Source organism: Neodiprion lecontei, chromosome 4, assembly GCF_021901455.1.
Source record: "Neodiprion lecontei isolate iyNeoLeco1 chromosome 4, iyNeoLeco1.1, whole genome shotgun sequence".
NCBI lineage: Eukaryota > Metazoa > Arthropoda > Insecta > Hymenoptera > Diprionidae > Neodiprion > Neodiprion lecontei.
The window spans coordinates 34,508,590-34,522,275 of record NC_060263.1 but is presented as its reverse complement, the minus strand read 5'-3'; the positions used below and the strand labels follow the sequence as shown (position 1 = coordinate 34,522,275).

Below are 13,686 nucleotides of genomic sequence, written 5' to 3'. Positions count from 1 at the left end.
TTACATAAATACATATATTTACATGATAAAGTTTGCAAAAATTTGCCTTCATCACAGCCGGTAGTTTCAAATACTAGTGGCTAGTAAATACTTGGGAGAAAAATAAATACAATAAGTATAATACTAAGTCAATAACTTTTAATATTTCATTGGGATCAAAACATGATGAGCAAATTCAAAATGTCAGCAGATATTGAACAGCCAGCTATACAATCAGAAACTGATGTTATCCACGGATGTACGAAAGGATTATGATTGTAATATTTTAATTTTTTTTACACGATGTCAGCTTATATTACATATATTTCACTTTTATTGTCGAGAAAGATATTCATTTTAGTATTGTTATATTCTTCGGCCATTGATAACACGTGGGTATTTAAATATTTTATTATTCGATCTTAAAGTTTATGATTAATGGTAATTATACAACAGTGCGGTTTTTTTTTCTTGCATTTAAAGTAAGACTAGAATGCTATTTGAAATTTAAGCAGGAACCTTAATAGAAGGGCCCAAATTAATTTCTGTTCCGTTATCAAGTTTTAAACCTGACAGCACCTCTTCCCAGGCATTCATGCAATGTTGATAATGCAAAATCTGTTGATCCGCCATTGATATGAGCATAGTTTTCAAATCCGAACGCTTTTCTTTATTCCAACGTTCCAGATCACTACGTAAATTTTCATTAGCACATTCTACACGGTCTTGCAGGAGTTCCACTTTTTTTCCAAGCCTAGGAATGGACTGTCCAATTTTTTCTAGCTTTTCATCTCGAGATTCACCTTTCCATAATGAACCACCCCAACCAGGTGAATTACTGGAACTAGCTCCAACACCTGTCAACTACACAAATATTATCAAATTGTATAAATCAAATTATATTTGTTGTATGACAATATTCTTATAAAAAGTTGAAATTGCTCACCTGATCTTTTTCTTGGCGTTTTTTAGCCAAATCATCTACAGTCATTTCGTACTCAATTTGCATTGAATCACGCCGAACTAAAGTATCCCGTACAGCATCTATGTAGGCCAAGTATTCTCGCATATCGCTTGGGAATGAGTCAAGCACAACCTGATGAGCAACTGCATTATTTTCAATTGCTTTAGCAATTGCAGTTAAAATTGGATTTAGCTCTGGTTCAGATGTCGCCCATAGGGTAAATATTGGATGTAACTGATGTAACTCCAACAGATATTCTGTTCAACAGTAAAAAGCGAAATATTAGTAGCCAGATGATATAATTTATCTAATTCTACATGCTTCTAAACAGAATATGTATCTTCTGAGATTTAAATGTGTAAAAATTGAACTCTACCTTGTCTTTCTTTCTGAATTCGGTGGCTAATTTTGTCTATAGTTGATAGTTTATCAGCCAATGCCACGCAATAATCTCGCACCTGTTCAAATTCAAGATGCCGCTGTTTCATTGTGTACATATTAGCCATATTTTGCAGGGAATCAGTCATTTTTACGAGAACATTACTGCGGGATTTTCGATGGATAGAGAATTCCTGTTGAAAAGTATAAACATCAGTAATTTTCATAGGTAAAATTGTTTAGTATCTTTGAAATTATTTTTTTGACAATACGTACAGCTGGTTTAGCAGTCAGAAAAATGTATAAACTTTTTTCAGAGCTTAGAATTGGATGGTTCACTACACGGTTTAGAAATCCATGTAAAAGTTTCATTCGAGCCATTATAAATTCCTTTGAGTAACGATCTAGCTGTGCCAACAGCGTGTGTTTACCCGGCATTGGCTATAAGTGTGAACTATCATTTAGAATACGTATGCTTAATTAATATATACGTTATGAGTGTGTAGTGTTATAAATGAGCACTTACAGGTATAATGTGTGTTGGGTAGGTGTCGACAAGTTTCTGACGTAACCAAATGAAATCATTGTAACGACGGCGCACGACATACTCAGTTTCTTCAAATTCAGGACGTGATGTCTGAAAATTCAATTGCCATGCATGTTTGAAAATCTAGTAAAGGTTTAGATTAGTACTATACTTTTTTTTTTAATGAACTTTAATATTAACAAATACGTAAAATAACACATAGTGTGTATTCTAAAATCAAATTTATCGCTCAAAAAGTTTTGGAACATTGTTTTACATGTCTCATAAACAAGATGAAAGTGACCCTAATGTAAAAACGTTTATAGTGCTAAATGCAATGAGGTAAGCTCTCTAATTATCACATTTCCCAAGTCTAAATACATGTGTCTACATACCGTGCCGATACTTGTCTCAACAAAGCGATCTAAACTCTGTTCACTATAAATGATAATTTGTCCATATATTGTAATCAATATATGCTGCATACCCTTGTTGTAACGCGGAATGTGATGAATGTCTCCAAGGTTTCAAGATGCTTTTGAGGATTATCTACTTTCACCTGTAGATCCCGAGAGTCAATGGGGAAATCTGATATTTCTTGTTCTGGTAAAGTTGAAAAACTATCGATGGATGGAGATGCTACCTGAATGAAAAATAATTAAGTTTGATTACGCTATGGTCATATGTTGCATTAAGAATTAGTTGGATATATCTTTCTCGGCTACTAGTTAGCGGCCGAATATTCGCTACGCCTTTTGCCAATTTTCATAATTTCTTTAAAATATTCTTGTACCCGAGAAGAGATCATTCAACTGCATGAATATTATTGTTTTGCAATGTTGACGTTTTAATTGCCTAATAGTTTTCACGAATCATAAGCATCATATGATCATAAGTTAATATTGTAGGTTATACTAACCACAGATCCTTCGATCGAAGTACTGTAATTGGAGAGAAAATCTGTGTCGCGACTTTCTTGTTTCACCAAACCTCCTGCAGCCATCGAACTGACTTGAAGAACGGCCGAATCTTCCATAGTTTTTTCATCGAGCGCATCAATGTCTGTTTCCGAAGATGTCATCATTTTGATTTTTGATTGACAAGTATGAAACACTACGCCAAAGTACGCCACACAGTTACAAACATCAACCTGCAGTAAACGTAGTATAGTGAACTGTGTGGAATCGAGTGACAATCGTGACAGGTGACGTATGAGATCTACCGGTATCTGTTATGTCTGTTATCTTATAATCTTATGTTTAAACCGGAAAAAGATGTAACCGGATGTCGAGCAGTGCCGCAACGGAGAAATAGTTTCAAATTGTTGGCGGGTACCGATTGTTTTAGGTAGCATTTGTTTTTCTCGATCATAAAGCGTGTTTTTCTTGCATCCGAGGATGACGGCGAATCAATAAAGTAGTAAATAATAATCGTCTCGTAGATACCGTAGCTCTGGGATACATGTCTAATAATTAAATCTTGCCAATATTCTAATTAAATAATAATGAATTGGCAAAGTGAAGGTAATAATAGGTATGGAACTTCGAGGTTCATTGTCACGCCAAACGAAGGACGCCGTATCGTCACAGCGATTCGTTATCATCCCAAAAATCGATCCGCTGTTCATTGTATTGCGACAAATTCCCAAATCACCTACGGTGAGTATTTTTATTGACTAATTTCTCTTGCAAATCATCTTCCTGATTTCGAATCCATATGTGGCTAGGCGCGTCAGAAATTATAGCGTGATTAACTAGAATAAAATTTATCGTCAATAACGGCCAACTGTATACGCCGAGCAACCGCGGTGCTTGCACAATTGAGCTGTATTGAATTTAAGAACAAAATAAAAGTGGAAGAAAACCGAAGACGAATTCGAGAGCTCGAAACACCTGTCACGGAAGCCGAGAATTAGGAGTCGAACCCATTGCTGCCTGCTGTTACGCGGTTGGTGTAGTCCGCCGCGCGTAGGAACATTAGTCCAAGCGTAGGAAAGCAGTTCCCTAGCAATAGAGATTCCGTATAAATTTTCAGTAATTTTCGAGAAGCTGTAGGGAGGAGTGCAAGGCTGAAAATAAGTTCGCCGTTCCTAGTTTAGATGTGATTATTTTTGGGTAGAATGAACCAACATGGTGCGAGTTAAACCGAAAAACGAGGGGATTCGGACGGGTAGTTCAGCGGCGTGTGATGCCGTAGCCAAGGCGACCGCAGCAGCAGACAACTGACAATCCGCTGCTCGTCGTCAACAATATTCTAGCGTGCATATTTCAGTTCGTTTCCACGGTGATTTGCAGGGTCAGCACCGAGGAATCCTGGACGACATTAAGACACCTGTCAGGAAAGCCGGCAGGCTAGCAAACACAAGTTTATTCGTCATTCATGAAAACAGGTGCGACCGATTGATTGTGTAGTTAAGATGGCTGCATAATTGCATGCCAGTTTTTTCATTTCTGGTATTTTTGATCAAGTACCCTGTTTTCGGACAACTTTACGCTTGTTCTATCGGTCTTCTGTGAAGGTGGTGCAATTTTCGGAATCGGTCCCATTATCCTTAATTCTTTGTATAAGTAGCTTCAATGACCAGAGTTTATGCTCACCAGCAAGTTTACCCTGTCATTATATTTTCCTATTTTAAAAACCTTCCAATAATACAGATTTGGTTGTTCAGTTGTTTTAAACTATTGATAATCAACTAAGAAAGTTTTACAAAAATTCGTTACACAAATAATCGGTGCAACTTCGAGAAATATGGAACAAAATGACAAAGTCATTGAGCCAAGGTAAAAAAATTCTACCTTGAATATCACAAATCATTAATCTTTGAAGCTAAGGGTGCTCTTATCTGTTTGTCATAATTTAATCGAGTTGCACCATTGTTCATATTTTTTTCCAATACTGCAATGCGGTATAATTTTTATAAATGAAATTCTTAGATCTCACACATACATGAATTAAATAAAAGCTCTGTTCATAACATTTCTTGGAACATTGTACACACTCCTGAGTGAAAGCAATATATGACAGTATTTCTATTGATCTCAATTATCCACAAGTAACAATAAGTAAATAAATAATTAATAAAATAATAAATCAACAATATAAGATCAGAGAAATAGAGGAGTACACTGGAGTGTGATTTTTTGTCTAGCCTAGTTCTATTAGGTTCACTTTCACCCCATCATACTGCAGGTATCATACGTTCTTTCCTGCACCCTAGCAAATTTATAAGCCACATTACAGCATCACATGCACCACTGAGTTTTTTCAATTTCGCACGCCATGCCACCCTCTGGCCTATAGAATTGAATACCGATCAAATCCACCAGGGTTTCAATTAAAACCGTCTTATACATATTACTATATCAGATTATTAAGTCTTTCGATGCAATATACTATAATTCAGAGATTCTTGAATGAGTAAGAATAGATAGTTTAATTCTACAAACGAATACATGCTTGATAATACCATATAGCTGTTTGCATTTTCATTTATTATCAAGCTTGGAATAATTTTATGGATACATAATATTTACAACTAAATCTTATTTCTAGGTAATAACAAGGGTGGAGGAATGAGTATATGGGGTATTCCATGCCAACTAGACCTGCCGCCAACCCTCACCATCTTCGATTTGGCTTGAACTTTAATATTGTATTTGAGGGGTCGAAAAAGTAGCCAATGAATTATTTCAGATTTTTTTGACCACCGGTGAAAAAGTTATTTCATTTTCACACTAATTTATATCCCACCATGCGTCAGTCGTACGAAACAGTCATTAATACAAAAATTCATAGCGATAACGTGAAATGGAAGGAAATATTTTTTACCGATTTTTTAAGCGACTTGATAAATTCTTTTTGTTTTTCAAACACAGTCTAAAATCGCAATTTTCATAGTGTTGGCCACCTTTAATCTTCAATGAAATTTGCACCATGAATTTCTTGTGAAAATACCTAACTTTTAAGACCTTCCCAAAGATGGAGAGATCTTTGGTTCAGAAGTTCCAATCAAACGAATATCAAGGAAACGAATAATATGGGAGTACCTACCTAAACTAAATGCCTACGGAAATGAGTTATATCTTACAAGTGAAATTATCAGAATCAAATTAATTATTCATTTGTTTGGTAAACAAAAAAGTGAAAGGTACACGTCTAATTATATATATATGACGTGATGTTTGATCTATCGCATAATTAATATGTTTCATCTGTGTAGTAAAACGATTTTTCTGCATTTGTATTACACGTTCTAAAAAATTATGTACCTACCTGAATTGATGCAGTACTCAATTAATTGTAAACCATTTTTCATTGTAATTTCTGAACCAAAGATCTCTCCACGTTCTGCAAGGTCTTAAAAATTTCGTATTTTCACAAAGATTTTTTGGTGAAAGTTTCATGAAAAACGCGATTTTAGACTATTTGTGCAAAAAAAAAAAAAAAATGCATGAAGTCGCTAAAGAAAACGGTAAATAATATTTCCTTCCATTTCACGTATTCGCGATGAATTTTTGTACCAGTGATTTCTTTTTACAGGTGATGGATGTTGAGATATAAATTAGCGTGAAAATAGGACAACTTTTTAACCAGTGGTTAAAAAAAATATGAAATAATTCAGGGGTTACTTTTTCGAGCCCTAAAATATTAAAATACAATTCAATGAAAATCGGAGATGGTGAGGGTTGGTGGCAGAACGAATTGGCATGGAATGCCTCATATGAATGTAGACGTGTCTGAACTTTCCCTTTACTGTTAAACTGCACCTGGTGGTTGTTATGCTTGACTGGTACCTTGCATGCACCCCTCCTTTGTTACCCCATGTGATAACCAACAGTCAGGTCATGTAGACCACCTCAGCTTGTGCGTATGCCTATACAATACAATTCAACCATCCCTAAAATTTATTGGATAAAACAGTAGACTGTTGAAAATTGTAGTAGCAGATAATTGGTGGCACCATTTTTTGCATTTACCAAAGGTTAATAATACTGCTCGATAACTTATAAAATTTATATTTTAATTGTAAATATTTAGTATTTTATCCGTAAAAATAATCCATCACCATATGAACTCATTGATAAAACTGAAGAAGATTGTAAATTTATAATTTGAGCAATACATGGCTACTTTTATATGGTGTTTAGTTTCACGTGTGAACAGTATATTAAACCCTGTCCGATCTCTTGTATACCTCGCTATATGTCTTGCTCAATGAATATCAATGCCCATCAAGCATGTTAGTTCCTATTGTAGGCAAGCGTAGAGAAGGGTCCGATTATATTCAAGCAACCTCAGTTCTGTGATACACAATGATACTTTCACACCTATTGCTTTCAGTGATGAGAAAAAGATGTTTAACATGACCATGACATGATGATTTTGTGATAAAACTAAACTATAGTTATAAGCGAACATCTCTAACTGGCTTAATTAATCATCTGTTTTAATGCCAGATATCTCATAATCAATACTCTCAGTGTCTGCAGAAAAACAGAGAGAATTCCTGGTCAGGAGATGGAGTACTGTTTTGATGAAACGTGAGTCACCTGTAGTAGCCTTGGGACATGGTTGCCTGGGTCAGTGGTTCTCCATCGTTTTTCCAAATAACTTTGTTGCATACTATTGGAATACAAATGTAATTTTATACTTCAGAGCACTTGATTGATTCTAAGTTCAAGATATTAAAATTGAATAATTTGTAAAATATTGCATGGTGCCTGTTCTGTAAATCAGAACCAGATTTTCTTATATGAAAGCAAGGTTTTTTCCCTGTATGAGGAGTCCTGAACTTCACAGCTCAATTGGTCACCATTTTCCCAGCGAAGGAAATTGTAGATTGAATTACCTAATTATACCAGATGCGTTATCTGATACTCCACTATGCGCTTCTCACAATATCAATATATTACACTTTGTCAGTTCTGTGTCGTACATATAATACAACATTATATACAAGTAGCAGAAACGCTGAAAAATGATGATGCAAGGAAATACATAAGTCACATATCAATGAATTGTTTCATATTATTATTCCCAGAAAATTACTGCTAATATTACGAAGATGGGGTTATTTTTCCTCCCTCCTAGGCGGTAGAGTGTCATCGTAGTCTTGAGTGTTACTCTACGATTCTAATAAAGGTGTTAGTTGTTACCAGGACAACACCCTTGTGCCCAAAATTTATGATTGAATTTCTTTGATATAAAAATCTTACATTATATCATTTCAAAAAATCTTTCCTCCAATTATTACTTTGATTACCAGGAATTTTTTTTACTCATTAAGGCATCGGAAGATAATGGATTTGTCCCTGCTTAAATATTTCATAATCAAATATAATTTGTTAGCTACCAAAAAATTAAGAAAAAAAAAACTATTTCCACAATGCACAATAGATTTATTCATATATATATATATATATAAAATTGGCAACATCGTTCCTTGCAGACAAAATTGATTGGAAAACTTCGGATGCACCTGTGCGAATGCGACTGTTTTCAAGTAGGAGGGTGTGCATTCCCTCCATGCACTCTGTGTATCAATTTAGTCTTCTAATTAAATGGAATACCATCAATAGTACACGCACCAGGTGCTTCATCTATGATCTGGATAGAAGGTTTCAAAGCTCAGTAGAGCTTATAAGGCTCCCCTTTTGTGGAGGGCTAAGGGGTAGGGGTAATTCCCTCTAATTGATCTTACAATGTAACCTGCTCCACCTATCTACCTATCCCCTCCCCCCAACTGTCTAGCTAGTCGTGCGTGTGCTTTATTTTATCCCCCTACTTGTGTTTGGTACCTGGATGAAATCAACATTATTAAACTGCATCAAATATGCTACATCGTAGTAGTTTTTTCAGGTCGTATGTAACTTGGCTTCCCTTTGATCTTTGCTTCACTCACGACACTATTAGAACACCTGAGCCAATACCATCAGATATCTTTCTGCTTGGGAAATATTAACAATTTAATAAATTGTTGTTGGATATCTCAGGATTCGCAGTGTATATTCAGTTTTGTAGAAAATTTGGAATGTGCAATGTCTTTTTAAAATCAATAATATTGAAAATTCATGAAAATTCATAGTTGCAAATACACAGTTTTGACATTACAATGCGTAATATGCCTCTATTTTATGAGGTTTAAGTTGGTAACAATAACGCAACAATGTATTTTTAGGAAACGTCATTATTCTACATTTTTCAGAGGGTCAGAAGTGACTGAAATTCAGTGTAACTGCATAAAAAAGCAAAAAAAAACCGCATTCTAAAATTTCAACCACCTGCAAAGTCGTTATTGAATTGAATATTGATTATTATTTTCAATATATCATTATTTTACTGTTACCAGCTTCAACTTCATTCTATTTTAGGATACCTGAAAAATGCACAAACTTGACTTAATCGAGTGATATTTGGTTGGTCAATCAGTCTGACATAGTCATAGTGTCAAGAAATCTGATATAGTTGATATCCTGATAAATTTCACTGCAGTTTTCTTATTTTTATCATGCCGCTTTTACCTTGTTTCAAATTCCGATGCGTTAAAAGTGTGATAAACAAAACAATTTTACAGTCAATTTTACATTAAAGCTAGATAGTGATTAGAATAAATATATCGATTTTTCTTTCAGCTTGAAATGGGAAATTTTGGACTATAAATCCTGGAATTCTTTGGGTATTTCGAATTTTTTCGTTACTAGACATCCTATGATAGTTTTTCAAGACTAAATAATGCGTCTTTTCTTGTTTACATTAGATTACACAAGGAAATACTTATATTAGTCACAATTTCATCTCTCGTACATAATTCCAGGCATCGAATGTTTATTTTATCCATTTATTACATGTAACTTGAGCCAGTATCACACCAATATTTGAACATTTTATTTTATTCATCAGATATGAAATTCTTGACACTGTTTCTTGGAATATTGTTCCTCTCACCCCCCGAACACCGGTGAAGACGTTATTGATATTCAGTTAAATAGCGCTTACAACGTATGTGTGTGTTTTTGTCACAGATACATCCCTTCAGAAGCGAGGAGCCGGAGGTGGTGATTCGGTGGCTGCGGAGAGAGTGGAGGGTGTAATCACCATGACTACGACAGGAGCCCAGTATGCTCTTGCTACGTCCGCTGGGGCTGGTGGTGGCGGGGACGGTACGAGCGGGGTGGGAGTAGATTCTAAGTCTGGTGTAGTCGTTGTAACCACCTCAAGCTCCAGTGGCAGTGGGAGCGCGGCTCAGACTCAATCGACTAGGGGTCAGCAACTCATCACTGTAGTCACAAGTCCAGATCCTTCTAGTCCTAACAGCCTCCAAGTGCAACCTATCCAGGTTGGTCATACCATCTGAAGTTTTTTACAAAAAACAAAAATAGTGCCTACAGTTGTTTGGTGTTCAGTGATTAATAATAAAATCATTCCAATGACATATATTATTTATGATTGTTCTTCATGTAATTAAACATGTCCTGTGTACTTCAACAATTATGAAACTGAATTAGTGGAACATACAATTAGGCTGCAAATTTTGTTTGTTCTTGGGTAAAAATGTGACAATATTTCTTTCAAACAAGTTACTCTTTTCTCATAAATATGCAGCGACTTGAGATAATTTTTCAAAATAGCAACTGCAGTAGACCACTTCAACTCTCATATTTGCATTGGATGAATACATGGCGTGTGCATATGTCAAAGGATATACTTTCAGAAAATCTGTTGGCCAAAAATAACAGATAACGTAGTGCTACGTGCAAATAAAAATTGTGCTATCAATACATGATCAATATTAGTTGTGGATATCGTATCTGTCAGGCTTCGGGGGTGTTGTGTGGCCAGTCTGATAAGAGACTCAAGCCATCTGCTCTTATGCTTTGATAGATTCAACTTATTCAAATATTTATCTGACATCCCTTGAAATATATGGAGTTTGGTTTTTTTTTTTTATTAACAGAATTAAGATTATTCATAAATTGGTGTAGTTTAGGAAATTGGCTACAATTAAACAGGATTTTGGGATTTGAAGTAGGGCCAAGTGTACTAGTTTTATTTCAACTTATTTCATTGCTTAAAAATATAATTATATTTTTACCATTAAATAAAACATAACAAGTTTTGACATCACGGCATATTCTAATTCTAATTATTCCAACTTTTGCATAAGCTTAATTTCGTTCCATATTATTAAACCAACCATTGGTCACGAGGGCATGCATACTAAGAATAATGATTTAGTTGTTGGTTCAGGACTCACTTGAAACAGCTGCAGATTCGTCAAACGGTTCATCAGGCACTTCAGCCCATGTTACTGCGCAAGTTGTGGTGAATACTACGCACTCTGGTCAGCACACTCTCGTTGATACAGACGCTGCTTCTACTGGAGCTGGGACAATTGTCAGTGGATCACCACATTACATAACTGTAACAGGTATGCTAAGAGTACTTCATTTAACATTCAGAGTATTAGAGTACAAGAGCGAACGTTTATGCACCTATATCTTTCAACTTTCAATAGTTTTTAAGAATTATACAAAGATTGTGTAGAACCCTTTTTCGATTTGTAGTATAAGTATAAGTATAAGTATAATCAAATAATCTCAATTGTTCATATGCAATTTTCATTACACTATTGCCCTTTCGTTCATAAAACTTATCATTGCTAATAAACCGAATTGATCGCTTCGTCAAATTCTTGTGGAATCGGAAATGATGATAATTTCTTACGCTCTGCTCACAAATTGAGAGGTGATTTTTTATAGAATTAATTTGAATAATTATCGGTACTTTACACTTTGAAAGCTAATTAGAAATCCAAAGTAGTTGAACGAAACGCTCATATACATAAGCAGGCAAAGGATTTCGACGTACTATAGTTTTTGAGTAGAAATTCGAAAATTTTCATGCTGCTCACAATATGCACATCTCTTCTTGCTACCAATCACTAGGCACCGGTGACTCACCATCCTACGCGTCCCTTACAACGGCTGTAGGTGAGGGCTATTGTGAATCTGCATGCAGTATTTACGGTCTTGTCGTTCATTTTATATTTATTTATTTAACTTTGTCAATAATACCTTAATGTTTAAAAAGCCAATGATTTAGCAAACATTAATTGTGTTTTGAAAGGCAATTATCTGTTCGTAAATTGCACTCAATCTGTACAAATCATAAGTATATTTACAATTAGACTTATTTATTGTTTCGTTAACATGCCTTAGATGATGGTGTAGTAAACAGTGAAGTTTTGTAATCTCCGAAAATCACGTTATTAACACAGATGCTCATGCTTTGTTGCAGTGTCTGGAGACGCCGAGGCAGTGGGTTCCGAATCTGTATCACACCCAACATATGTCCAGTATGTCGAGGGGGATACTTCAACATATATACCGACCAATGGACAGATGTTAGTGTACTCTTATCTGGAATATTTATCTGCGTTTTTTTTTTTTTTCTAAACCACTGAAGTTTAATAGCTACTCGATTAAATTGCAATGAGAAAGGACTTCAGATATGATGGTGACATCGAAGTATTTGACCTTATGAAACATTGTTTTCAGGACATATCCGGTGTATGCTGTTGGTGAGGCAGGGGCCATGTACACTCCTGCTTCCAGCCAATATTATACACCGGCATCGACACCAGTTACGTATACGCAGGTAAACGAGACGTATCGATCAGACAATTATTAGTTGTGAATTCAGATTTAATAAGGTATTAGAATGTAGCTTTTTCGTAACAAAATTATCCATTGCCAGGTTACAGGACAAGGGTCAAATGCCACGACCGGACAGCTTCTATCTCAAGGCAATGGTACATATTTGATACAACAGAGCGTCGTAGATGGTGATCCTACAACACATGCACTTATATCTGCCACTGCAGCCCGAGCTAGTCCACAAACAGAAAATGCTGTATGTATTCAAATATTTGTTAATTTCTAGAACATCAGATTAAACTATGCTTCTTATTTTTCTAGACCATTTTGCATATAGAAGTAAAATAAACAATCTATAACGATGTCGTGTAAAAAAGTAAATTTGTGCATGTCGAAACCTGCTTGACTATATACTAAGAGCAGAAATAATAAATAGAGGTACAAATAAATTTTAATGTGTACAGACACATTGAAATAATATTGGAAGATTGCATCCGTTTGGAATATATTTTAACAAATTTTTTACCATTTCATATTTCATGCAGCAGGAAATTTGCTCTCAGGTATTTCCGATATTCTGATATCATAGTATTCAAATTTACATAATACATATCAAAGGTGACAAACGGTATTATTTAAGGTTGCTTTCTCGGTTTGTGTCTAACAATTATAAATTCAATATCAAATCCAACATCATTATTCACATGACATACTGAAATATTGATTGCTTCCATCTGATATCATAGATGTTGATAAAAAGTAGAAACATGTCTAATATTATAACTATGTTCAATGATTCTATTAGAAGATAAAAAAAGTGGAATAAAAGTTAGCTCTATTGATTATTAATTTATTATAAATAACCGTGACAAAACATTACGAACGAAATCATACCCTTAAACTTGATTAACATACTATAGATATTCATTGAAATACTCAAATAAAATAAAATGTGGGGTGCAGCTATTATTATCAGAGGACAATGAATAACCAATCAGCATAGACAAACAAACTTGAAATCATTTTACCTGTTGAGCAATGAATTTCAGCTGAAACCCAACATTGACAGCTTGTTACTGCTATAAAAAAATCATCAGTCATGTTTGTCTCTGTATATGCATAATTCACAACTTTGTTTTTGTACTAACATTGGGGAATAACATAAGGAATTGGGATGATGGGCT

At 34.9% G+C, this 13,686-nt stretch overlaps 2 protein-coding genes and 1 long non-coding RNA gene across 6 annotated transcripts in view; 1 reads left to right on the top strand and 2 right to left on the bottom strand.

Annotated features, from left to right (window-relative positions):
- Positions 1–116: 116 nt before the first annotated feature.
- Positions 117–3,105, bottom strand: LOC107218728 (sorting nexin-30). The gene is made up of 7 exons (XM_015656708.2): positions 2,767–3,105; positions 2,335–2,490; positions 1,848–1,958; positions 1,598–1,762; positions 1,320–1,515; positions 926–1,200; positions 117–843 (listed from the first exon to the last, which is right to left on the bottom strand). The coding sequence occupies exons 1-7, from the start codon at positions 2,929–2,931 to the stop codon at positions 487–489; spliced, it is 1,425 nt and encodes a 474-aa protein (XP_015512194.1). The 5' UTR covers positions 2,932–3,105; the 3' UTR covers positions 117–486.
- An 810-nt stretch (positions 3,106–3,915) lies between these two features.
- Positions 3,916–13,686, top strand: part of LOC107218718 (DNA-binding protein RFX2) — an 18,640-nt gene continuing 8,869 nt past the window's right edge. Inside the window, exons 1-8 of one of the 4 annotated variants that reach the window (XM_046739110.1) lie at positions 3,916–4,236; positions 7,328–7,426; positions 9,869–10,182; positions 11,082–11,274; positions 11,792–11,836; positions 12,144–12,249; positions 12,404–12,503; positions 12,603–12,758. In XM_046739110.1, coding sequence (XP_046595066.1) covers positions 4,227–4,236; positions 7,328–7,426; positions 9,869–10,182; positions 11,082–11,274; positions 11,792–11,836; positions 12,144–12,249; positions 12,404–12,503; positions 12,603–12,758 — 1,023 coding nt within the window. In that variant the 5' untranslated portion in view covers positions 3,916–4,226. Of the gene's footprint in view, positions 4,237–4,256; positions 4,628–7,327; positions 7,427–9,868; positions 10,183–11,081; positions 11,275–11,791; positions 11,837–12,143; positions 12,250–12,403; positions 12,504–12,602; positions 12,759–13,047; positions 13,066–13,686 lie in introns of those variants that run through there. The other 3 variants (XM_046739112.1, XM_046739109.1, XM_046739111.1) reach the window with 3 other exon arrangements.
- On the bottom strand, positions 8,888–11,855 carry LOC124294247. Its single transcript, XR_006904197.1, has 3 exons — positions 11,715–11,855; positions 11,101–11,229; positions 8,888–10,196 (listed from the first exon to the last, which is right to left on the bottom strand). It is a non-coding gene; the product is annotated as an uncharacterized LOC124294247 (long non-coding RNA).